This window comes from Tripterygium wilfordii, chromosome 22, assembly GCF_013401445.1.
Source record: "Tripterygium wilfordii isolate XIE 37 chromosome 22, ASM1340144v1, whole genome shotgun sequence".
In the NCBI taxonomy this organism is placed as follows: Eukaryota; Viridiplantae; Streptophyta; class Magnoliopsida; order Celastrales; family Celastraceae; genus Tripterygium; species Tripterygium wilfordii.
The window spans coordinates 3,338,636-3,365,634 of record NC_052253.1 but is presented as its reverse complement, the minus strand read 5'-3'; the positions used below and the strand labels follow the sequence as shown (position 1 = coordinate 3,365,634).

General features: G+C 37.3%; 2 protein-coding genes across 4 annotated transcripts; both read right to left on the bottom strand.

Moving 5' to 3' along the window:
• On the bottom strand, nucleotides 1-18,607 carry LOC119992311 (probable phosphoinositide phosphatase SAC9). The gene is made up of 13 exons (XM_038839024.1): nucleotides 18,370-18,607; nucleotides 17,036-17,634; nucleotides 16,073-16,205; nucleotides 13,731-14,947; nucleotides 12,862-12,969; nucleotides 12,591-12,761; nucleotides 11,631-11,870; nucleotides 9,504-9,944; nucleotides 5,592-6,404; nucleotides 4,429-4,626; nucleotides 1,432-1,890; nucleotides 1,091-1,324; nucleotides 1-597 (listed from the first exon to the last, which is right to left on the bottom strand). The coding sequence occupies exons 1-13, from the start codon at nucleotides 18,380-18,382 to the stop codon at nucleotides 316-318; spliced, it is 4,908 nt and encodes a 1,635-aa protein (XP_038694952.1). The 5' UTR covers nucleotides 18,383-18,607; the 3' UTR covers nucleotides 1-315.
• A 741-nt stretch (nucleotides 18,608-19,348) lies between these two features.
• On the bottom strand, nucleotides 19,349-24,346 carry LOC119992008 (myb family transcription factor PHL6-like). 3 transcript variants are annotated; one of them, XM_038838585.1, is made up of 9 exons: nucleotides 24,264-24,333; nucleotides 24,095-24,149; nucleotides 22,127-23,168; nucleotides 21,540-21,750; nucleotides 21,257-21,333; nucleotides 21,114-21,153; nucleotides 20,429-20,501; nucleotides 20,256-20,325; nucleotides 19,476-19,820 (listed from the first exon to the last, which is right to left on the bottom strand). In XM_038838585.1, the coding sequence occupies exons 3-9, from the start codon at nucleotides 22,715-22,717 to the stop codon at nucleotides 19,476-19,478; spliced, it is 1,407 nt and encodes a 468-aa protein (XP_038694513.1). In that variant the 5' UTR covers nucleotides 22,718-23,168; nucleotides 24,095-24,149; nucleotides 24,264-24,333. The 3 variants fall into 3 exon arrangements, with proteins under 3 accessions (XP_038694512.1, XP_038694513.1, XP_038694511.1); XM_038838583.1 differs by having other exon boundaries at nucleotides 24,095-24,206; nucleotides 24,294-24,325; XM_038838584.1 differs by having other exon boundaries at nucleotides 19,349-19,820; nucleotides 24,095-24,346.
• Between the last annotated feature and the right edge of the window lie 2,653 nt (nucleotides 24,347-26,999).

The window sequence follows — 26,999 nt, the reverse complement described above, 5'->3', positions numbered from 1 at the left end:
GCAGCCACAACTGAGTATTATTGCCTCCGTAAAAGATAAGCTACCAAAAAATGGATGGAAAGGACTCCAATTCTCCCTCAAAAATCATAATCTAGCAAAATACACTTTTCAAGATCCGAGTTTCAGAGTATGGATCAAAGAAGTCCGTGGCAGGGGAGGGAGCATTTTTGTTTTTCTTTCCCAAAATCGATGATACAGTAATACTATCCTGTTACAGTTTTTCTATAATACAACAGAATAATGAAATAAATGACCACCATAGACAATATATGTAAAGCATAAAGCCAAGTCACATTCCTCTCCAGAATGAGGCATTCAAACAGCAGACAAACTAGCCCATTTTCCAATTTCATAAGGATCTGCATAATAGTACAATTTGATTCTATTTGACAAGGAAAGTCCTGATGCCAAGACAGAAGCTCTAGCACCAGAATCATCTGATTCAGCCGGGTCATCTATGAATGCTGCAACGTCTCCAAGAAGTTTGAATGTTACCCTCCGGGTCTGTATCGGTCTAGGAAAATCAAAGTACAGTATTGTCCCCGCCTTAGCCTCGGGAAGTCGATATTCCGCAACAGTTACCATTTTGTGCGATTCCTATATATAATAATACAACTTTAGAAGATCAATATGAACAGATTACTTTTATTTGGAAAGTAGAATGACAGAACCCAGCAAGTCTCATCTAACAGTTGTTGCAATGGTGAAAAGAGTGATAAATAATTAAGGGATAAGAGGATGCTTTTGATTAACTAATACAGTAGAATATGGCCTTTGCTCCACACATAAATGGTGAACATAAAAGATTGCGAAACATTATGAATATACGATGAGTTTAGTCCTGGATTTGACTTATTATTCAAAACTCTTCTGCTGAACAGGGTGACTAAAAGCCCCCAGAGTTTTACTTTTCACGCAATTTTTTGCACCCGAGATAACCCTCAATGCTACCCACCATCCCAAAGCTCCATTCTCTTCTACTTTTCAATCTTTTATACATAATATAAAACAGCATTGTCTGATCTTGACTACATCATTGGCTAGGTAATTCACTATAACAGGAGAAAATTAAGGCAGGTTTGATAAGTACCTGTAGTGCAGACACTTGTATATACAACACAGCCGGGTAGATTTGTCTGTCCTCTAAATACGTAACTGATGTATCCCAAATATCCACATCTGAAGAGGGTGAATGTGTCACTCGAGGCTTTATTGCACCGAAAGCATCCAGACGAAATCCAGCAAGCAAAGGTGAAGTAGGAAGCAAATACTGTTCCACGGCAAGCTCATTGTCCATTAACAACCTCTCAACCTCAATTGGGACCTAAAAGAAAGAAAAACAGGATTATCCTTTGAAAAGCAAACACATAAATTCAAAATGCTAATGACAACGACAATGTAATTAAGAGTACATAAAAGCATAAGTTATACCTTGAATCTATTAAGTTGGGGAGCACTGTCCAACCAGCCGTTCAAATCAATCTGGTCAGAGCTTTGTGTTGGTGTAAGCCCTATTTCCTTTTTCACGGAGCTTCCAACTACGAGAATTCTTCTGGCATGAAGACATTGTTCATTTTCAGATAATCCACTGAAAGAGGCACGTCGATTAACTTCTGCAAAAGGGTTTTCATCTAGAGACAAGAGATCAAAGTCTTTCCCAAAATTGACAGAACTCGAACCAGGACGTTGAAGACGTAGAGTTATCCAAATGATGCGACATCTAACAGGATTTCTTAAGGAAAATTTAACATGCCTAGGAACTTTATCCTTGCCATTAACCTTTTCTGGACCACAAAGTTCTGAAGAGAATGTGGGCAGTGAGCTGACATCCCATTTTCCCACGCACGATCTTTCTTCCTTGTCTATTTTATTGCCAGCCCAGATTTGAACCTGTACAGTCAATGGAGTGAACAGGTTGAATAAAAGCATAAACTGCAGAACTGATGAGAACGCATAGCAGAATGTTTTAAGACACAAATATAGATGTACCAACAATTTAACTATATGTGAAATACTGGAGAATCTAATGAATATAATAATAAAATCTGAGTACCATGGCGACTAATTGAAAGTTCAACATACAATAAAAAAACAAAAATTGTAGCACTTGGCCTATGTTATGAGTGTTCTGACAGAGAGAAGGAAATAGCACAGCCGCACAACAAAAAATTAACAAAGAAGAAAAAAAGAATGTACGTGATCCTGCAAGATTGTCATATTCATGGAGGGGGAGAGTTAGATCTACCACCAACTGAAGAGAAAAAAAAAAGTATTAACCTCTCATTCCAGAACCAAGAATGCAGTGCATACTGCACATTCTCTCATATTCTTAGTAGTCTCGGGCATTAATTTTCCTCTTTCTTGTTCTCATCTAATAGTGATAACGTGGCTAGTGAGGCAGAAAACGTAAGCAGACTTGTTCAGAACTAATGTCCATTACAAAGTATATAGAAGCCCATATCCATTATACACTGAGAAAAACCACATCAGATATAATTTTTAAGAGGCAGGAAAGTGTATGAAAATACATACTTGATACTTCCAAATTGGGCTTAATTCTTGGGTCCCCTACAAAATTAGACTTGCCTGACAAAATCATGTGGAATCCTTCCAAGGGTAAATCTTTAACCGTCAAATCTTACCATGAAGTCCTAAGGAGAGACATAATGGATTGGGAAACAGGGAAAGTATGAGTTTCCTTGGAAAAGTATTTGGAAAACAAAAACTCCCAGTAAAGTAGCTTTTTATGCTTGCATGGCCACTTAGGGTAAGATCTTAACAATTGATAACCTCTGCAAGAGCTGCACCATTGTCAATACATATTATCTTTGCAAAACACAAGGAAAAAACAGTGAATCATCTTCTTCTCCATTGTAGCTGGTCTTGGAGTCTCTGGGAGATTGCCTTCAAAATTATGCAAGTTCTGTAACAGCCCGCCCACTCAAGTCTAGTAATACCTTGTCCGCTTTGGGCCCAACTGGCCCTCACGGCTTTGTCTTCCCAATAGGTCACCCATCCCAATATTGCTCTCGTAGAAGCACGTTTTGACTATGGAGTTTTTATGGGATTTGGTGTCACCACTCCAAAAAAAACCGGTTGTTACCAGTTTGAGAGTTTGGCCTATTATATTCTATACTTCCCCTCAAGCATTGTCCAATGTGGGATAGTGGACATTGTACCCCCCTCAAGAGCCATACACACATGCCGATACAGAGCCCACAAGTTCAGTGGGTGATGTGCAGTTCAGAAAAAGAATTTAGGATGGAGACTTTTTAATAGCTGATGAAAAGAAAAGATAAGCTGGAACTCTCATTCCTCTTGCTACATGGTAGCTGATTTGGAAGGAAAGAAGCAATAGGACTTTGAACAATGACGAATCATCTATTAGGAAAAACATAGATATTTGGTTTCGTAAAAAGTTTGGTTTTCTAAGTTTGTAATTATAATATTTGTAAGTTGTAACTTCCAAGAAGACGTTAAAAATACCTCATCTCGATGTACTTGGGAGGCACCACCTTCGACCCCCATCTCTAATATATTACTTTTTTGCAATCAAAAAGAAAAAAATGTAAGCTGCATCAGCTTAAAAGTCCATGCCAAAGAAAAACCATGAGGAATTGCAGGCAAACTGAATAGGGTTGCTCAGGAAGTAAAAAAATCTCCAGATGTTGGGAACGAACTTAGATGTGCTCCTTTTACAAAGGATAAGGATTTTGACATTTTGTTGCCATAAATAGTATATATATTTCCACATAAAAATGTTAAGTTGGAGCTACAAAGAAAGCGTAAGGGAAGTTTTTAGCACTATATTACAGTGGTAGTAAACACTAAACACAAGGACAAACAACTTCACATCTGATACGGGATGGATATACCATGACATCAATATTGCTTAAGTAGAACAAAAACCTTAAAAATCAGGACAAGAAGTTTGAATAACATCATGGGATGGATACACACCAGGAAAGTAACAAAGCTTAAGTATATCAAAAATCTAAAAAAGCTTCCATCCCATTAAAGTAATAACGGTTTACAACAAACTGCATCTATAATCATGCCAAGTGTGTCTTTTTTCTTCTTGGCCAAACTGAGGGTCCATATTTACTAAAGTGTCATAAATGTCGCGCCTCGACATAATTAAAACAAAATGATGCCCTCCACCATTATATTTTATCAATTGTGTAACAGGACCAAGTTATCCATTATCCTCAAGTTCCATATCCATGGCTAGCAAAAGTGTAAAAACAGGTTTTCTTTTCATTCTTTTAATAGTAAAAACAGTGAACGATAGTTAAAAGAACAAGGTGAATTGTAACACCAAAGCAAACTTATAGTTTACAGAAGTATGGGGATCAATTACGGGTAACAGCTGATCATTAATGAAAGTCACAAACACAAAAGACTGCATATATAGACAGATCTACTCACATTGGGAGCATCAGCAACAGAATAGCCGCATGGACTAACAAGCAAGATAACTCCACTGACATCAGAAAGAGTACCAAGTACAATAGCAAATTCAATAAATGTGGTGTTTGTAGGAGCTTTCCAGTAAGAGTACCGCAATTCCGCATCCAACGGAGCAAGCAACGACAAAAATGGTGCTGAGTCCACAGCAGTTTCAACCTACAATTTTATACATATTGTTACGTATAAGGTGAAAAGAATAATTTATTTGGTAAGTTATACGCAAAAAGATGAAAACGCAAATTACACATCCCTGGTAGTACAGCCCTACAAGCTACAGACCTCAAATCCCAAGGCATTATCTCTAATGCAAATAATAACAGAGTACATTCTAAATGCATGACACCATTTGGCCTTCCTAATTGTCTGTAGCTGTAACATGGAAAGCAGTGATAGGGGAGAAAAATGAAAGAGAATATATCCAAAAGTCACAATCAGAAAGAAGGGCATGATATTCCAGAGACATATCCAACCAAATCGAAACCATGCAGGGAAGAGCTACCTGAAATCTCCTGACCGTTCTAGAGGAAAAAATTCAGCCAGGTAAGCAATATGTGCTACAGCAATTGAAAATTGCATTGTGCATTTGTGCCACTTTTTTCACACGATTACACACACACATATAAGTATAATAAAATACTCAAATGAAGTCTCATCTTTGACAACTTGTTCTATTTATTCACAGCATTGCTGGAATCCATTCCAATATGCTGGATGAACTAGCTACTAACTTTATTGAAATAGTATAGAGTCACAATACTAAGCTACTCCTCTTCCTTGGTCACTTCTGCCAGTCTGAGACCTTCCACTAATATTAGGGACAACAACAAAGAGCGGTTTGAAGAGTCTAGATGCAACCTAAAATGTTACTCTTGTTCATTGTGGAGAAAAATGAGCAAACTAGAAGCAAACTTACTTTACCAAGTACAAAAGAGTTTATAAGATACATTCAAGGATGAAATGTCAACTAAAATAATGTGCACAAAAAATATATATAAAAATCATTTTTTGTCAATCCAACTCATCCGTGAAAAATGTGCAAAGAAAGAAAACTAAAATATGACAGAACAGATATGGGATAACACATGCCTAATGCTCAAAAAACATTTGTGTCAAGACAATACCGAGTTTAGAAAGCTGGCAAATGGAAATTCAGCAAGCGATTCCTTTCCACCAAGTAATTTTTGAAGGACTTTAACTGCCTCCTGACTATGACAGAATGGAGTTCTTCCAGAAAGACTCTCTCTCAAGTAAGATCCCATAACCTGTTCCAGAGCTTTTTGTGCAGCACCATCTGCCCTATTCCTTCTTCTCAAGCTAATCAAGACTCTAACATAGTCCAAAAGCAATGCATCAAGGACAACCTCATTGCAGCATCTCTTACAGATAACAGTATCAAGTATTACTGAGCGATTTGCATAGCCAGCTTGACTGCCATGGCTTGATCCACCCATAGTCGGCAGACCATTGTAATATGTCATCTCCCTTGAGTTGTAGTTTGGGAGCAGAAGAGCTCCTCTCCCAGCACAACAAACCTTACAAACCTTCCTTTTACATTGTGTACACAAGAACATAGACAGAGAGTCAGAGGCGAGTTGAGATGATTTAGTTTCTGCTTGCACCTCACACAAGCCACCTAAGCAGCTCACCCCAATTCTAGTAATATTCCAGAAATCTATCACATTATCGTCCATGCTTCCAATACCAATAGCAGCTGCAATTTTGTCTTCAAGGGAGGCTTGCCCTAATAATGCAAGGGTGTTTGCAACTCTGCTTAATCTTCCCACATGTGATTCAGCAAGCAGAGCATTCGGATTTATACTAGCAGGATCAATTCCAATTGACAGTAGCACTCTATCTCTTTCAGCTGCAGAAAGGTTCAACTCTAAACGTTCAATTTCAAGTTTCATAGCCTCCACATGGTGCAGTTTTCTTCCCTGCAAAAGTAGCAGTTAAATCAATCGGGAAAAATTTCGTATTTCAGGAGATCACCATTCAACATGTGAAAGCATTTCTCTATTGCTCTGTCTCGAATATACATGACACAGTACAATGATCCATTCATGGATGCATATCTATTCACAAACAAGTAGACATGTACCCAATTATAATAAGTTAAATAATTTGGTCAACAGAGATCCATCACAAAGTAGTATTTTTTTTTTTGGCATAATGCAGAAGTGGCACCAATTAATCTGGACGACTGCAAATCAGCTAGATAATAAACTGCAATTGTATCTCCATAACTCTGTTTTTTTGGTTGATGATCCCACTTGGGCACATGAGTATCTAAAGAACAAAAGTAACTATTAGACTGCAGTGCTGTGTCGGAAACTTTTTTTACACAAGATATGTATCGAACATTTAAGGCAACCCAGTGCCCTAGCAACCTACAAGAAGATGGGTACAAGGAGCAACTCAAAAATATGCTGCTTATGGGAGGGTCTCATAATTTTTACAAATTGATCAAGTCTATTTGCAATGAAAGTCTCCAAGAGCATGGTTCTTTAAATCAAACAAAGATATCCCTACATTGCATTCAAAAAACAAAGTTACATCAATATCTACATGCAAATTGAGCCAGACAGTGATTTATCAATCTCTGTTTGTGTGGCATGACCAATGTCATTCTTCTTATTCTTTCTGTATAAATCGATAACATTGCAGCCATTGTTGGTGTTGGTGACAGTTTAGGTATTGCGAGATGATATCTTTCTTAATCAAGCACTTCCACACCAAGCATCTTGGGAAACTTTGCTACTTTTTGGGCATTGAAATAGCTATGTCAAAGAAAGGATTGCCTTTATCACAAAAGAAAAATGTCACTGACCTGTTAAAGAAACAAGAGTCATGTGAGACCATCTGAATTTAAGAAAAGATTGTGGCCAACCATTAGAGTGTCCTAGGAGGTAGTTGGGAAATTCATCTAATTGAATGATAACTGGACCAGACATAGAATTCACCATCGAAGTGATCAAATTACGAACACTTCATTTTCAAATATTTTATACTAGGTAGTCTAGTATCCTTCTCACTGAAGATAATCAATTAGGTCGTTGTGTCGGACTCTATTATGGATTTCTGACCACATTTTCCATAGGACCCTCTTATCTCTTCCTTCTCTGAGCTCGGGTTATGGAAGAAGGAGAAGAAGGTATCGGCAACAACAGGGTTCACACTTTTTTGAGTCTATATATTATTCTCATTTGCACATAAGGGAGGAGCCGTAAGAGATGAAAATTTCACGTACTGGTTCTGGAACAGAGATTCTTTGACTCAAATGATGGCATAATGGATGTCAGCTCAATCTGAAGGAAATTATGCGGAACCTTTACATAATTATTATGAAGCATGCGACTAGAAATTGATCCCCATGATCAAAGTTATATACTCTATAACATAAGACTTATTCACACAAGCAATGGAGAATACGAAGTATTAGAACTATGATTCATACTTAATATTCAGACCTCGCGGCCGGACTCCAAAAAATCTTTCAAACTCCTCTTCATGCTTATTTTGATCACAGGGCAAGTGTGTTTTTTTTTTTTTTTATTATATCTATTCCTATTCATTGAATAAGTGATGATACAATGGTTCTTACTCAGAGGGTCAAGAATGCTGGGAGACTACTTGCTGGGTTATGAGTATATTAAAAAGAAAAAAATAATCGATGTTTAGAATATCTGAGATCTGACTCATTGCATGTGGCTGGGTTCTTGATGTAGAACACCGAGTGTGGGAATATCACATCGGTGGTCTATGGTTCCAAGTTTCAGTATATAAGTGGGTCAAACCTAACATTGGACAACCAGTTTTCTAGTGGCTAGTTAGGGTCGCTTGTTGCTGGGCTTGGGCCTGGATTTACATCAGAGCAGGTTTCGAAAACCCAGCCCTGTAGTTTCGTGAGTCCTGTGTGGGCGTGTGGCGTTGGGTCGGTCCTGTGTGGGCCCCAGCGTGCCTGGCCCAGGGTTGGGAGCACGAGGTCGTGCTTCCCTTAGTGGGTGAGAATGATGTAGAACACCAAGTGTGGGACCGAGTGTGGGAATACCACATCGGTGGTCTATGGTTCCAAGTTTCAGTATATAAGTGGGCCAAACCTAACATTGGACAACCGGTTTTTTAGTGGCTAGTTAGGGTCGCTTGTTGCTGGGCTTGGGCCTGGATTTACATCAGTTCTCTTATTGGGCAGGTCATCATATGGATAGTATGTCTATTTCTTGTTATTGCATCTTTGAAGAAGTTAATTCAGTGAAATGGAAGAAATGCAGCAAAATGCTGAAACGAGACCAACCACCAGAGTAGTAAATCTTTATTAAGAAAAGGAGGTTCTCTCAAAATAAACCTACTAGGTGTTCTTCAATAACCAATTTTCTATGAATATTTCTTCAAATCCTACCTTTCATGAGAAGACCAAGCACATAGAGGGAAATTTTCAATCATTGAGAAAAGGCATATTGGTCCAGTAACGTTACACATGCCAATCAGTAAGGAAAATATTTTTAAAGGCCGTAGAATCGGGACTTCTTTCAGACATTTGTATCAAGCTGACTGTGATTAATATTTGCGTTCAAGCTTGATGAGGTCATATTACTTCCATATTGTAAGGGTAAAGTCAAAAGAAGGAGAAAAAGGAGGTAGGGAAAAAAAATCAGTGATCCCTCCAAGGATAACAAGGACTTTCTACTTTCAAAACCCATTTGCTGCTTATTCTCTTCTCACTCACCTCCAAATTCTAAATCATGAAGAGTCGTGTGCCATTGAACGTAGGATGAAGAGAAAGTGGTAGATAGATATCAGAAGGAAGCAGATTACAGATTTTATTTTGAGCGCAAAATTGCAGAATATAATCTAAGCAGCAGAATTATCAACTACCACCTCCCCATATGTAGCACTCATCTCAAGGCATCAAGTTGGCAACACATTAAAAAATTATTACAAAAATAATATATCCAACTACTTGCAGAAGGTTTCTCAAGGATGAAGCAACCAGTAATATAGCAGCTCAAAGAAAAATAAAAGTAGCAGTAACATACCATTTGGGGCCCTGTAAGGGATTTTAGACAATTTATGTACTTTTCAGCACTGCCGCCTGAAGACCTTTGGTTCTTGTCTTGCAAACAAGAGATTTTATGATCAGTGTTCGCAACATGATACTCAGCAACATCGTGGTCCAAGAAGTCAAGTAAGTCACTTCCTTTGTAAGCTACATTTTCAGTCGCAGGTTGAGAAGCAGGTAGGAACAACATGTCATCTCCCGACAAAAGGTCGGTCCAGAGATTATCAGAAGCACTTTTTTGCAGTGATTGAGGTTCGTTCCCAGTATTATCAGTTCCAGAAAATGGATTTGTGTCTAAATTAGACAAAAAAGGGTTAACATCTTCCTGAATTGTTTTCAAGATGTCATTCAATCTGGCACCAGGGCCTTTGTTTGCAAATATATCCCTCCAAGGTAGAGAAACACCGAGGATCTCTATCTGTCACAATTTCACACATAAAATTATCCAGCAGAAGCTAAGGAGAGAGACTCATTTTTAAGTTCTATAAGGAGACAAAATAATGGAGAGTAAACTTCACAAAGGGTGAGAAAGATTATGAACATCCGTCCCTCCAACTTCCAAAAAAGAAATAACAATCAAAGAATAAAAATAAAATGACATGACAACAAATAAAATGTCATGACAACCGCCAGTCAAATCCTTACTAGTTCTCCAATGTCGTGGTGAGTTTCTTTCTTCTTCCTTTTTCCAAACGAAGAAGGATATATATCTGATTCTTTCCCAAAAAAGCTTGGAATTAGACTTTTCAAAATTTTAAACTCACAAACATGCATGCAAATTTGACCATATTAGCAAGGAAAGATGTCACTAGGCCATAAATCCATAATGACATTGACAACACACCAAATTCCATAGGCCCACTTACCATCGACTTTATGTTCACATTTCACTGTGCTATTAACAGCGTTCGGGGTTAACAAAGTATTTATGGTAACAATTGTTTCTTCCATAAAAGATATTTATATCCATTGCTCTCACTTCCATATCAAGGTACAGCCACCATGCAAATATGGTCCTACACAGTTGAAATCATGATTGCATTGACCAAGTCTCACACCTAAACAAGTTCACTTATACCTGTTATTTTGTTATTCTTAGTACTTTCGCTAAATGTAGCATCAATGCTTCCCCTTCAAAAGTTTTAACCTGCAACCTAAGGGATTGCAGTGGAGTGCCCTACCTCAATTCCAATAGGAAAAGTTGAGGCAAACATTTAAAGGACCGGGTTTTGTATATTTTGGTTTTTTTTCATTATGATTGGTATACTGATACCTCGGCAAAAATTGTTCGAAACTTCAGAACCCCATTTTTGGGGAATCAATAATAAACTTCATACTTCAAAACATATATGGCAATGCAAAAATTGTTTGAAACTTCAGAACCCCATTTTTGGGGAATCAATAATAAACTTCATACTTCAAAACATATATGGCAAGAATTTGTGTACTTTTTAAATTCTGAATTTATGAGTTGATATACACCATACTTGATGCTACAAGTCTAGAAATGCTCTGATTACAATTCCCATGCAACCACAGTTTTTTGGGATTGCAGTGGAGTGCCCTAACTCATGCCAATAAGAACAATTAAGGCATACATTAAATGGACAGGATTTTGTATATTTTGTTTTTATTTCATTATGATTGGCAGACTGATACCTTTACAAAAATTATTTGAAACTTCAAAACCCCTTTTTTGGGGAATCAATAATAAACCTCATACTTCAAAACTTATATGACAAGAATTCGTATACTTTTTAAAATTATGAATTTATGAGTTGATTTACATCAGACTTGATGCTACAAGTCTAGAAATGCCCTAATTGCAATTCCCAAGTAACCACAGTGTTTTGGCAAGTAATTGACAGTCTCCTTAATGTTTTACCCAAGTGTTCTGGCGGCACCTAAAGATTAATACCTGTAATGACTTTGACTGTCTAGGACATGGGAATACACAATTGATCCAATTGTTGTCTTACAAGCATTCACTAACAAAGAACGGTATTATAGTATGTAATAGCATAATACATTGCGCAATCATCATGGATATAGAAATCAAAATTACTAGCTCGTCACAAAACATAGTTCAGAAAATTGCTTTTACCTCACCAATTGTCATAGGACTTCCAGTTATTGAAGGATAAAACGTAAGTGCCACAACACGGGTGAGAAAATCTATGTCTCCCTCTAGCTCTTCAAAATCATACAACAATGAAAACATTGATGTATCTTGAGCATGAAGGCTTGCACCAGCTCCAGTGATTGCCATATCCTCAGAACTAGCTGGTCCGGGTAAAGGGATCAAAAGGTTTGTCCCATTCGCACATCGAGGTATAGAAGCAGCCTGTCAAAAAAACAAAAGGAGATTCAGAAAATGTGCATGAGCACAGGGACGGCGTACAAACAAAGACACGACATACACACAAGGGCATATACATAGTTATCTAACCACTCCATTAATTGGAGGACGTAAGCAGTTACTCCCTTTTAATTAGACTTTATATATCCTCCTTGGTTAAGAGGCTGTGAAGAAAAACTAGAGTAATCTTTTCATCTAAAATTTTGACATCTTTCCCTCCCTTCTGACACAAAAGTTGACAGAAACACAAATGTTCTCAACCACTCTCACTTGAATAATGCAGAATGACAAGCTTGAATCTATGCTCAAATTCAATTTCGTTAATTTGCAGATTTAGCTGTACCCATGACAGAATAAAAGATTATAATACCATCTTGGCAGCAATACAAAAATTGTTCTGCTTTTATCTTCCAGTTTAAATTAATTGATTTTCAGCGCCTTACATACTGGACGCAGTAGGATTGTTTGAACAGTCATGAATCACTGGGTCTTTTAATTTCAGCCAACTGGTGGAAATTCTATGGACTACAAACTACTTCACAATGAACATTTCAAAACTAATTCCTTTAAACACTGAATTTTTGGAGGTACAAAAAAGTCGAATACTACTGTCTTATTTGAGAACCATGTGGTAGCATGTAAAAGGGTTTAAGAAAATGGAATAGAGAGATGTTAGGAAATGTCAATGCAGTAGATGAAATAGACCTCGACAACAAGTTTAAGCCCGTCTATGTGGCGTCCTGTCCTTATGTCAACTGTTGATGGATAAGTTAAATCATCTGCCCCATGTGATATTGTGAGAAGAAGCTGACAGGCATGACAAGGTTCGCTAAGATATATAAACAGTTCAATTACATCTGCAGCTTGTGGAAATACCTGCAGAAGAAAAATACAAGAAAACTATTACATTGCGATAAATTATCAGCTGCAAAATGATACTCCTATATCTAAAAGACTATAGAAAGATTGTAAGTACCCAAACAATGTCTTTTCTTTTAAAACTCAGAAGACCGGATCCATCATTAGAACTTGGAAACATGTTGGCAACAGGCTTAAGAAGAAAACCAGACGGTCGAGAAGATACCTGAAACAATCAACATATTTTCAGATGGCAGATAGACAACTCTAGAAGCAAAAATCAAAACTCCTCAACTGAAAGCAAACATTTTAAGAAACAATTGACCGCTAGCCTAAGATGCTTCTTGTAAGAAGTTAAGAACAACTCATCATAGAACAACTCTATGTTTAGTAATCTGAGCTAAAATTTACAAAATCCAAAATGAAGCTCACTCAATCTACAGTAAAATTAATAGGCCCCTCTATATGTAACTGCAAAGAGCTTGTTAGAGAGGCAAATGTTGTCGAAAGAGGAAAGCCAACACGCAGCCTCAAACCCATAGCCAAAACCCAAAACTTTTGGAACATTATGCAGATCTTTTGTTGGATGGATGGCTCAACATTCAGAAGAGGCTTTTAAAAAGCATCTTCAATCGTGCACTAAATGAGCATCTTGCAATGCACATCATCATAAAGGAACAGCCAAAGCTGCTCCGACTTTCAGAAGCCTGATACAGACAAGTTCATAGCTCTCTCTCTCTCCACTCACAATTAAGCCTTTGATCCAGAACTAACCCAACTACTTATTGATTTTGAAACAGAAATTACTCAAACCAATGAGTGAAAACACAATCAATGAAAATTTAAAAAATTAATATTCTAAGAAATGAACCAGGGAATGCTAAACAATTAATACGGTATGCGCTGAGCCAAAAAAGAGGCTTAAGACACGGGAAAAAAAGAAGAGAGCTATTATCGTTAACATAGAAAGATCTGAGAGTAGCATACATTTAGAGGTTTTACGGGAACTGAAGGGAGATGCTTAAAAAGCCTCATCCCTAGAAACATCTCCAACTGCTTCTGACGAGAACTATCCACAAGAGCGTTCTTATACCTTCTCTGCAAAGTGATTTTCATATTTTGTGCTGCTGAGAATTGTTTAAATTTCCCTGCCTCCTCGGTGAATATACTAAGAATTTGGCTATGCATAGCCTTAGAACCAGTATAAAGGGTTGCATGAATATCACCAGCACGCAGAAAGAGATCAGCTAGCTGAGCAACAGGCGATAAAATTGTTGATCCCTTAAACTCATCAAAAGTCATGTCAAACCTCTTCCATGGTTTATCTGGCTGAGGATGCATCCATGTTGTGTTCCTGGTATTATGGTCAATGTAGAAAGTTTTTCCCGTTACAGCATCCATTTTTTTCTCCCAACCAGGAGGCAATGGTGCAATATAGGCACTGTAGTTACTTGTTGACGAGTAACTATATGCCATATCACTATCAAGGGATATGGCCAACCGCCTACATTGTTCCATAAAAACTTGAAGGGAACCAAAATAACTAGCAGCATTGGTCCTGTCTAAAGAATCTGCACAGTTAAAACGTATCACTCCATTTTGATGTGATCTTAAGCAAAAGGCACCTTCAATGCCGCTATTACTGATTATTTCCCCCCTGCAATCCTCTAGTTGTTGCCTTGAAGGCAAATAATCACCTTCAGAAATTCCAATAGCCATAGTGGGTGTTTTTAGAAGTTTCCATAGTCCTTCAATTGTTTGCTGTTCACCTTTTAATTTTATACTAGCGTGCCAGTCATAATTTATTAAATGAACCCGAGTATAAGGAAGTTGTCCAGTTGATCTGATATAGTTCAAAGATTCCTCAAAATGCTGGACCAAGAGGGATTCTGACTTGCCTTCTCCACTTCTAAGTAAGTTGATGCACAGTATTGGAACAAAAGCCTTTTTCTTTTGATGTTCTCCAGCAGCAACATCTGAACTTCGAGAATCATATCGGTTACTCAACCTCTGATAGTATTGCACACTTCCTTTATAAGGATCACGATCCGAAACATATATCTCTGCTTCTGCTGCAGTGATTTTCAATTCTGCACCCCACCAAATTGGTATCGTGCCCCGTCGCCAAATGTATGTATTAAAAGGAACACTTTTACCTGTTCTTTTGGGAACCCATACAAGTTGTTCACACTCTACTTCATTGCCTGTTAAATGTACATTTTATATAATTAGACATAAATCCCATAAAACACATTGAACATCTTTGGAAAGGCAAAGAATATTTATATAAACAATTAAAAGCACAAAAAAAATAAAGAATAAAATAGTTAGTAAAAGAAATGCACAGTTCAGGAAGTACATCTTTATATGCAGATGACAAGGGGTGCAAAAGGATTATCATATCTTCAAAAAATTAGTAAAACAACAGACACCAATTTAAGGTCACTAAGTAATGACATTACTGCATTTCAACAAAATCAAAAACCTATGTGACGCATCCACTATATAACCCAAAAGCATTTGAAATCCAGCTAATGTGAACATGTCAAAAGTAAGCATAAATTTCCAAGGGGTACTCACTATCCAAAACTACAGTGACAGACAGAATTTTCGAGCACAGACATCTACTTAAAGTAGTAAGGCAACTACCCCTGCAAGATATTTTCTCTAGACAAACATGCACCAGGAAGATAAATGTGGAAACCAAATAGAGTACTATAAGTCCCATTATATAGAAAGCTATAACTTGGTTAACAGGAACCTTAATGCAATTAATAAACTTTTTTCCAAATGGCTTGAATGGGAAAAGAACAGAATAGTTATCAACCCAAACACCTCCAGTTAGTACTGTATATGTCATGATTTTTTTATCAAAGAGTGATCTAGGTATGCAAAAAAATTAATTTGCATAGTGTGAATCAAAATAATGAAGCTAGGAGGAATCATTGTTATGGTTCTATATATTTTTTCTTCATCACCCATTACAATTTGCTAAATAGCTCTATATAAAGCATTTCTATTCATCTATTGGAGCGATGCAGTTTAGTCGTTCATTGGCTAACCGCTAACCTAAGCAGGAACTTGTGCAAAGGTTGCATCGTAATATTTTCAGCTGTTGATATACAATGACATTTTTATTAACATGCAAAGATAAGGAAAACGGAACATTACTAGTGAACCAAAAATTCAAAATTTATCCTTCAGTTATAAAACATAAAACATAAAACATAAAAGTTTCATCTTTTTCCTCATGAGCAAGTGATTGGTATGACATTTCCAGGAAGAAAAGTGCAATATGATTTCTAATGGAGAGTCACAGGCTATATTACCTGTGCTGAAACATGAATTTAACCCTCTTGCCAAGTATCGAGTGCCCGGGTGCAGCCTACTACGGCGAGCTGTCAGAGCAACAATCCCTTCTTCTTGACCTGAACTTCCAAAGCTTCGACATTCTGCAAACCCCTAAACATAGAAATCATATCAATGTGTTAATTTTTTTCTTTTCTATTAAACATATGAAGGAAAAAAAAAAGTGGAAGGCGCAGTATGGATGATCTAATCACAACTGAAAATAAATTTACGTCAAACATCTTCATAAGTTTTGAGGAACTACATGCTCATGAAATAACAAATTTAAAGCAAGTGAAGCCTAGAAGGGTATCACAGAGATGTAGTTTGTTATCCCTACAAGAACTTAAGGCAATGTCAAACATTGTTCAATAATGTCCATATAATAAGCACGAAAAATGAAGAGGAAAAATATGTACAATTACACATATATGGCTCCTTCTCTCAGAAACACCAACAAAACATATATAGGAGGAGAAGACCAGCACACAATGATTCCATACTTTTTGTGTTATTCGTCATTATGCTTCATAAAATCAAGAAGACAAGCAATTACAATCTAATTCAAGCATTTATTAAGGTACATTCCCTGCCAAAAGAGCAATCAGATAGAATTACAGTCCTTCAGAGGAGTGGTGACAGTTAAAAAAATCAAATGGGAAGCTAAAAGAGAAAAACTGTGACACATCACCATCTTTACCACTTGAGTAGTGGAATCATAACATCTTGTGCAAAATTTGCATTAGGACTACTACTCTCAAATGAGTGATTGAAATTGGCAAAACCTAACCTTGCAAGTTTTCCTTAATGTTTAGAGTGTATTTACAAATAAGCATACACCTGCCTGATGGGCATGGAAGAATACATTACAGATTTTTACAACCAAATACACAGATAATAGAGTTGCAAACACCAATATGAAGATGCCAATAATTAAGCAAAACCTGTAATAGAGTGGCACAATGTTGTGGAAGGCCAATATCCTTAAAAGGCTGCGAAAACCATCCATTCCAGACAAATTCTTCATCAGGATTTTCCAAGGGCATGCGGCTAGGAAAAGGGCGAGTGATGTCTCTCGTCTCGCAAAAGTAGTGCTTTCCATCGATGTCAAGTTCAGTCAACTCTTGGATATTCTTTACTTCCCCTTTTCCTTGTGGTTGAGGATTCTGAAGTGATAATTTGATCCATTGAGACTCACTCACTGTATACACACAACCCCCACCAGGCAAATCTGGAATGGTAGGATTCAACCTTGTTGCAACAAGAAGTAACCCAAAACTTCCAAGAGCCGCATAACCCAGTATTGCTTTGGCAACAGTTGTACTCTTGCACAACCATCGTGATCCATTTGTAATATAATCGAAAGCCTCTTTTTCAGATTTGAAAACATCAAAACCCTGCTTCCCGGTGTAGCAAAGTGCACCAGTTGTTGGGTCAATGTATATTACTTGAGTGTCACTCCTGGAAGACAAGCTAACAAGAATATATCCTTCCCCAGTATCTAATGTTATAACAACAACAGATGTCTTTCTTGAACCACCAACTGTAAGAGACACCAAGAAATGAATACATGAACAGGACGCATAGGACAAGGAAACCAGAATCACTAGATTAATAATCTCTTTCTTATTATGTTTTTCAATCACTGCATCTGATAAATCAAGTAAAATGATGCCTCCCCGTTAACACGGGTAAGTGTTGGTTAAGAGGAGTACATTTTTCTACTCTCTCGTTGCATCATCATTTGATAAAAGACGGAGAGAAGAGGGAAGGAGTGATATGATCATTAAGCTAGAGGGGAGTTCCTCACTCTATCACGATCAAAAAAAACTAAAACCCAGTCCGGAAATGCACTATAAATTCCTGTAAGTGTAAGTAGCTAAGATTTCCTGGCATATATGAAGGAAAAATTCATTTGACAAAAAAGAATTCCGCCTGGTTTAAAAACAGCATTTCGGAGCTCAATTTGCTCTTTCATTCTAAAATTCGACAAAATCAACCAAGATCCTATCTACCTTACCAAAATTTGGCTAACCGAAATTTGGTACCATAACACCAATATCAAACTACCCCGATCATATGATAATTCAGACTATACAGTACAGCTGTGAGTGGCAACAATCAGATTGATAATTCGGAACTCGAAATCTAGAATCTCAAAAGAGGATCGATCAACTACGACATTGATAAACTAATAAAAAAAGAGAGAATATTCAACAAAAACAAAAACAAAAACAAAACAATAAAACGTTAAAACAAATACAAAAAGTTCTCTAACCGGGTGATTCCATGCGCTCTCTCAAGGTGTGAGATCCAGAACTCCACACGCTAGACGAATGTCCTCGACAAGGAAATTGGCAATCGATGAATTTGAGCTTCCACAGATTCGCGATTGGAAGCAATTACAAATCAGGTATTTATATATGAGAGATAGAGATACGCTGTTTCTGCTATTCTTTGCGCAGCAGCGCGGACGAGGAGGCTCTGGACCAGTGCCGTTCGAAGTCAATGTGACAATGTCGTTCACTCGTTTGTATGCCGTCATATTATCAACCATTAGATCTCCAAAAATAACCTGAATCGTTGATTGTAAAACACACCGTCCACTTAACATCTAACCCTCCATATTAATTGAGGGTTAGATGAGCTTATAAAAAAATTTTGAGGATTAGATGAGGTCACATTTTTGGGGTCTCAAACATTATAGTTAACTGTTTTAGGCTCTATTTGGAGCTTCATATAGGAAATAGGATCATGTTTTTTGTCATATATATAGGATGTGTTCTTTGTATAGTATAGCCTATACATTGCATTTATAAATAATTACTATTATTTTCGGAGTTCAAATTTCTTAATTGTTGATGAGGTCCAAAACTAGCTCGGTTTTGTTGACATATCAAGTGGTCAGATTAGTTGTCATAGGTGATTGCTATAGGCACCTCAAATACGGGAGTGTGAAGGACCTTCTATAGTGTATCCTTTTTATGAGGGAAATACCTCGTTGCTCTTGCTCATATACTCTTTGCCCAAGTTCTTTTCTTCAGGGAGCTTTCCTTCTGGAGAGAGATTCTCTAATGGGTTCCATCCTCTATGTGTTACATTCTTTTGGGTTCTTGAAACTTAAAAGCACTAATCAAACATGTAAAGATTTGACAACTCTGGAGCATCTTACTTACAGAAAACCAATACAATGGCGAAATCCAACTAAAGGATACCGCAGTTCAGCTTCAAAGTTGCTGCAGAATCCACAGAGTTCAGGACAATTAATTGTCAAATTGAAAAGGCTGAATCTGTTTTCATAAAACTTTCAAAAATGTCAGACATACAAATCAACGAACTACAATTTACATGGATTTTCCATTGATGATAAAGCAACAACCATAACTATTGCACAGGATTTTCAACTACAGCCTCATCTTCATCAGATTCCGGCTTGTCTTCAAGACGAATCTTTTTCTGGCATGCTTGTGACTCAGAATTGCTGCTGTCAAAAGCTTTATTCTTCAATGGCGAAGGTGAATATGAGTCGGTTTTAGAGTCAGCTGGTTGTTGGGGAGAAGGATTTGCCGATGGCAGAGTCGGCCTAAGGCCAGAATCCTCACTTGTGTTAGTCAGTGAAGGCGAGCTTTGTGGCGGAACTAAGGCACTGCCAGCTTTATGCTGCTCTTCCAAGATCTTCTGCAAGTACCTGGCATGTTCCTCAATGCGCAACTGAAGAGCTCGTTGCAACTGCACAGAATGTATAGAAACAACAAATTAGAAACAAATGAAAGCATTAATTAGCCGAAACCCCTTGCAGTCAACAATGACAAGATGATAATCGATAAAAAAAAAAATAGAACAAGAAAAAAGAGTGATATTCAATATGTATGTGATACGTAACTGCAAATCATTTTAGGCACAAATGACAAAGTTAATCATTTTCCTCCTCCACCAACCAGTAAATCACAACAAATAAGGAAAAATCAACACCATATATTGGGATAGGAAAAAAAATGGTGAGATTGAGCAAATGTGGGATCAAGGACATAACCTACATTTACATCTCCAGCTAATAACAACTATTGTTCAAGAATATAAATCTAATCCAGAAAGAGTGACGTTAGACGTTGCAGTGCAACTCAAAGGTCCTGCATTTATGAGCTCAAGTAAACAAGTCAATACCTCAAGCTGTTCATGCAGCTGCTTCTGGACTTCCATTTGCATGCGCAGAGCCTCAGCAATTTGAACGCCCCTAAATCAAGAAAGACCTGAACGCATCATTTACTGCTCGAACTTTTATAAATGGAAATTTTCATTTATGGAAATCAGAAAAGAAAATCATAAGCAAGATTGACCCTTTTCTCCATCCATCAGTTTCAGTGTTTCTTGAAGTTGCTTTATTTTCTTCAGAGCCAGAAGCCTTCTTCTCTGTAGGAAAAATGGACACGGCATGTCAACAGTTGTGTAAGAGCAGAACCAAATTTTATAATAAAGCATTGCACAGGCATTGCACCCGAAATGATTGTCTTTGCAATCAGGCTCCATGCCTTAATGGTCCTTGAAACTTTTCAGAGAATTATCAAAATAAATATGTGAATTACAAACCAAAAATAGAATCTAAATGGTAATAAAAAAATGTTATATATGCAATCTGGCAAAAACATTACTGCCAATATGAGAATCCATGATTGATAGGTGAGACAGATATGAAGATAAAGAAATCAAATACAAATAAATTTTGGGGCTGGAATGAGAAAACAATAATAAAATAAAGTGATACTATAAGGCCACTTCATGTGCCATAAAATCAGATTTTTTTTTGCATGCTTTGGACTTCTGGAAAAATACTCATGCTGTGTAAAATCACAGAAGATGATTTTTTTCCTTTCTGTTTTCCTTTTAATCTTATTATTGGGATTCGAATGCAAAGCAAACTTTTAATAGTTGGGGAAATCTTCAGCAAATTAACAAGCATATTGTGATTTCAGGAAAATATAGGAGGTTCGCGAATTCGAACCATCAATTTTAATTTAGTGTTACCTTCTTTCTTCTCTGGCATATACTTGGCGAGTCGGTATTTCTTCAAAAAAAAAACAAAGAACAAGTAAACACAAAGCTGTAGGCTCAGAAGGAGTAGCAGCTAATTGAGCACTTATTTTATCTAATGAATGAAAAAGAAGTACCTGTAAGTGACTTTTCACATGATAGATTGTCAAACCTTCAACATTCATAAGCTTCAATACACCCTTTGGAGTAGCCTCTACATTTCAAAGGAAATAAATAAGGTTCATAACAAAAAAAATAGAAGCTAAGATCTTTCAGAAGTACTTATTCAAAAATTTCACAATCGTATTAGTTAGTCAACATAATTTATGCAGTGCTCTTGCAAACTCGTTTATAAAAACTGGTCTGCCATCTAAAAGAAAGTAACAACACTTATGTAATATAATAGGTACGGCAACTTACTTTCTGCCCCATCAAGCTTGTTGACAGCCTCCACAAAGCGCACATGAAGCTCAGGTGTCCATCTCATTCTTGGTTTGGGCAGAGCAGCAGGCCCAGGAGAAGGGAGACTTGAAAGAGCATCAACAGGTGGAGCGACAGATACATAATTTTGATAGCATTTTCTTCGAACGGCTTGTTTTGACGATGCTTGATGAGGCAATTCATATATTTCCTGAATAAAAATCAGTAATCAATACAAGTAGAAAATGAAAAAGCCGTCTCAGATGGCATTGATATAAGGCATAAAATGTAAACCGCCCCTAGATATTGTTGCCCCAAGATACAGCAAAAACTCAACAACAACAATTACTAGAATTAAATAAGATTATCTTAGACGTCCCATTCTTCAAGATTGTCACAAAGGGGCAAAAGTCCAGAACCGAAGAAAATAGTTTGAGTGATCAAGTAATCTTCAGCTCCTAGCACATTTAGAATCACATTCTCAGGCTTATGCTGTAAATCGAATTTAAAATAAAATAACAGTGTCTGCTTTTTCAGAAGATTAATTCTAATCAAAAGGCACTTATCAATTGCTGAAATATACTTACATCAAGCCTGGGATTTTCTCCATCGTCGGTGAAAGCAATGTCAAGTTCATCGGACAAAAACTGTAGCTCCAATTGCTCTGCTAATGTCAAATTATCGATTGGAGAATTTAAACCATGAAAGCTACCATCTGAATCCTCTCCAGGCATATTAAGAAAGTCTTTCACAGGACCTTTAGAGTTCGTCTCATCAGATGGATTGCTAAAATCCCCACTAAAAAGCGAAGGGGATTTCGTTGAATCAGCAGAAGAAATGGACTGGTTGCTGGTACTAGGATGTGGAAGAAATGGCATATTTCTAAACCCTCGATGAGTTTCAGAGCACGAAAATACGCTTCGAGGATGTTGAACCAAAGCAGGAGATAAGTCACCACTCCTTTCAGGTTTCAAACAATATTGAGTTTGGAACATAGACGGTTGAACATAATCAGGAGAAGAAAAAGGCTCTTTTCTTATGAAAGGAGATGGAAGCAAAGGTGAACATTCACCAGAAAGACCTTCAGATTCTACTCTAAAGAAATTATGAACTTGGGACGGTGAAGGATCGTATGGTTCCGTAACTCCCTGAGGAGATACAATATTCTGGTGATTCATGTCTTCAATGACAAAAATACTTTATCCACCAATCAAATTGGCATATGCAAGATACAGTCTTGCAGAAGACCTTTAGCGATAGAAAATGGGAAACTTGAATTGGGTAGACCTTAGATATACTAGTGTAAAAAGAGAAAGCATCAGCACCAAAGTTCTATGTTTTCGTCAAGCGTAAAATCCACCCAAAAAAATCATCTAAGGTCTCCTTAATTCTTGCTCAGTGCCGAAGATTACATTTTTATAATAAAACTTCTGCTTCAGCAATCCTCAGTTCCCAAGAGGGTTTCATCAATGAGTAACTGCTTCGTTTTATAGAAGAGATAGATTAACAAACTAGCAACTAATTCGAGGCAACGAGCCAACACAGAACTCAATGCATCACAGCGAATGATCTTCTCTTCCACAATACCCTTAAGTCAAACCATTCGTTTAGTGATCGATTTTGTTTCACCTGGCAAGAAGAAGAAAACAAAATCAGTTACAACAAATATCTATCTAGTCATCTAATGAAAAAAGCACAAGACATCGCCATCTAGTCCCAGCTAAACATACATCTTAATAATCATCAGTTAGGTATTCTTTTTGACAACAAGGCAAGAAATTTTTTGAAAAAAAAAAGAGCGGAGAAGAATTTGCTTGCCTAAGCTAAAAGTTCACAGGATTAAGTTCACCATGAGCCAAGGACTAACCATGGGTTCTCATCAGAATTCTACAACAAGCCGTTCTGAATCATGAAGGATGGAATGAAAGTGATAGTCCAGCCCAATACCTTACTGTGCTCTCGTGCCAGCTCATAAACATTAACAAGTTAAGTAAGAAACTTAAAATTTTACCATTTGGGTCATATTTCAAGATGGTATATTCTGCTATGTTCCACCTTCAACGTCAACTAAAACAAACCCAAGATTTTCATTTGAATTTTTAACATAATTCCACGAAGATTCTACTTTTTCACTCTTCACTGGAGCTTCCTTTTTCCCCCTAAAATGGTCACATAGAGACGTTTGTTTGATGGCCTCAATCTGACTCCAAATTTCAATTTTCAACAATTAGCAACGTTTTTGAGAGATAAGATTCATCCTCACTATCACCAAGCACCTCCATCACGCCAATATATACAAAATCAGCCCTTTCAAAAATGGGGGAAAATTACATGAAAGGAAAACCCAGATAGAAAATAACCAATTCGAACCAGATGCAACCCAAAAAAATCAAAATGCAAAATTGAGAAATTAACCCATCAAAAAACAAAAAGAGATACAGCAAAGACAACCCACCAAGCTAAAGTTGGGAAAAAAATCAGATACATAAATAAATAAATGCACAGACGCACGCACAAATCATAAAAATGAAACAACAAAGAAGGAAAAGACTGACCTGGGTGGGACTAAAGAGACATCAATCTTGTTTAGCTTCTGTGTCAACAAGGAGGCTATATACAATTCGTTTATAGTGAATGTTTTACTACGTTGGAATCATAGTAGTAGTACTAGTAACAAAAAGAAACAGATAGGATTATAACCAAAATCTTAAACAGAGGACATACATATATAGATAGAGGGAGAAAACGAAGAACCATTTGCATTTGTTGGGTTTCTCTGGATCCGGACGCTTGGCTGCGGGGGGGGGGAGTGGGGAGTCGATCATTGTTTTATGCTAAAGATGACCAAAGGGACTTTGTGTACGTGCTACTAAGGCGAGTGTCGTTCACGTACCAATTGCAGGTGATTCTGGTCTGCTTTATGTTTCCACGTCATTATTTCTCGAACTCTACATTCCTTCTTGGATTGACTTTTTTTTTTCCCTTGTTTAGACATGAAGAGACTGAACTTTTATTACTTGATTTAGACAAATTATTAATTATTAGTTTGCGTGAATTGTATGAATAGCAAGATATATTAATAGAAAGTTGGATGGGTTTGTTTGTTTGGGTCTCAAATTTCTTGTTAGTTCTTACTAAATTTTAAATATATCTATGCGAATATATAAGTATAGACCCACATATTTTGTCTGTATGCAACACTTCAATACGGATAACAAAGGTATGCGAGGTTATTATCAAATCGATTTGCACTTGAACAAATATAGAACTATACCTAAATCCGTATAAGTAGAACGGGTTGGATTAAAAAAAAAAAAAACAAACAAACATAACAAAAACTCACCCTGAGATCCTTTCCTATGTGGTGGTAACTTTGTGAGTAGAGCTAGGCACGCATAAACTCATCCGACATGTTAATTGGGCATAGGTCCGGCGTAAACCATTTATAAATAGTTGCATCAGTTTAGATTCGAACTTTGATCTCAAGCGAGATTTTTTGTGTCCGTCATTCTACTGAGCTCAAACTTGGGTAGGACTAGACACGCGCAAACCCGCTTTATAGGTTAGTTGAACCGAGACTCGGCACAAACCACTTAGAAATAGTTGTGCTAGCTTAGAATCGAATTTAGGTTACCGTCAAGTGGTTCTTAATATGAATTTCCAAAATCTTAAATTGCAAATCTAAGGCAACTATTATGTTTTCTAATATTTTGTGAGCATGGATGAAAACCATATATCAAAGATTCTTTCATAGTTCAAAGAATTGTTGCATGAGTAGACACAAGAATCTATTTGCCCAAACGAATGGAAGAACTAGATTTAACCCCCACATGTAAACGTAAGCACTAATCATTGTTTAGGTGTGCCAAATAAGAAATTATTGGCTTCATTGGGATTTAAATTAAACATTGGTCATTTGGATTTCATGATTGATGATTGTCTAAAGCAAATTTCCACTTGGTGATGATTTAACTGGTTGTCCAATCAACATTTGCTTGGGACATTGACATTTTTAGCATAACCCCACTCGTACTTTTGTGGTGGTGATGGTGGTCTAGATTGTCATAATATCATCAAACAAGTTGATTTTATTTGCAATTGTGTGACGTATCATCTTATAATTAAACTAATATATGTTCAACTTGATTTTGTCTATGTTTCCCATTAAGAGTAACAAAAAGAAATCATCATTCACACTAGTTAAAGAATCGTGTAGAAAGTATTTTCATTAACCTGCTTCAATTGAAAGAGCCTCAGGATTATATACAGAGAACTCCATTAGGACTTGTAATGAGACAGACTTTAGACTGACAGAGAACTGCTATGATTGAGACAACTATCCGTTGTCTAACGGATACATTAGAACTAAGGTTGGGCTTTGTACTATACATCATTTATAGGCTTTGTTAAGGTCCAGTAGAGTTGTGGGCTTGATCTGGTCTTTATCTCCCCGCAAGATAGGTGGAACTCCTGAGACACCTATCTTGGAGCGAAGCCAAGTGAAACGAGGTCGAAGAAGTGATTTTGTCAATAGATCTGCAAGTTGCGCTTCGGTAGAGATTTTGTGAACATGAATTAAACCTTGATTGACCAGCGAGCGAACAAAATGTATATCCACTCGAATGTGCTTCATACGGGAGTGAAGTACAGGATTTAAGCTGAGATTTGTAGCACCTTGATTGTCGCAAAAAATAATCGGAGTTGCAGGAGTATGCCAGCGAAGGTCTTGAAGCAAATGTTTCAACCATATCACCTCAGATGCCGTTGATGCCAGTGCTCGATACTCTGCTTTCGTGGAGGAGCGGGCAATGGATCGCTGCTTTTGAGAGCGCCAAGAGATAGGAGTGGAACCAAGAAAGACAATATAAGCAGTAGTTGAAGAACTGTCATCGGGATGGCCTGCCCAATCCAAGTCGGAATAAGCTTGTAGATGAAGGGGAGAGTGTTTAACAATGTTAATACCCAAGTCGACCGTGCCTTTGAGATACCTTAAGACTCTTTTGAGGAGAGTCCAGTGAGCATCAGTCGGAGCATTCATAAATTTAGCTAACCTGTTAACAGCAAAACTAATATCAGGACGAGTGATACTTAAGTATTGAAGACTACCTACAACATGACGAAAAGGTTTGGGATCAGCCAGAGGTGTGCCATCAGTAGCTGTGGTGTGGAACTTAGATGGGAGAGGGGTATTGACGGATTTGGCATCAGTCATGTCAGTGCGTTCCAGGATATCGCGAATGTATTTTTGTTGAGTCAGTAGTAGGCCAGTGGAGGTGGGAGTAACTTCCACACCAAGGAAATATGATAACTCCCCGAGCTCCTTAAGAGAAAAAGCTTCAGACAGGGCTTTGGTAACTCTGTTAAGAGTGTATGAGTTAGAACTAGTAACTATTAAATCATCAACATATATCAGCACATACATAATAGCTTTAGGTTCAGTAAGTATAAAGAGGGAAGAGT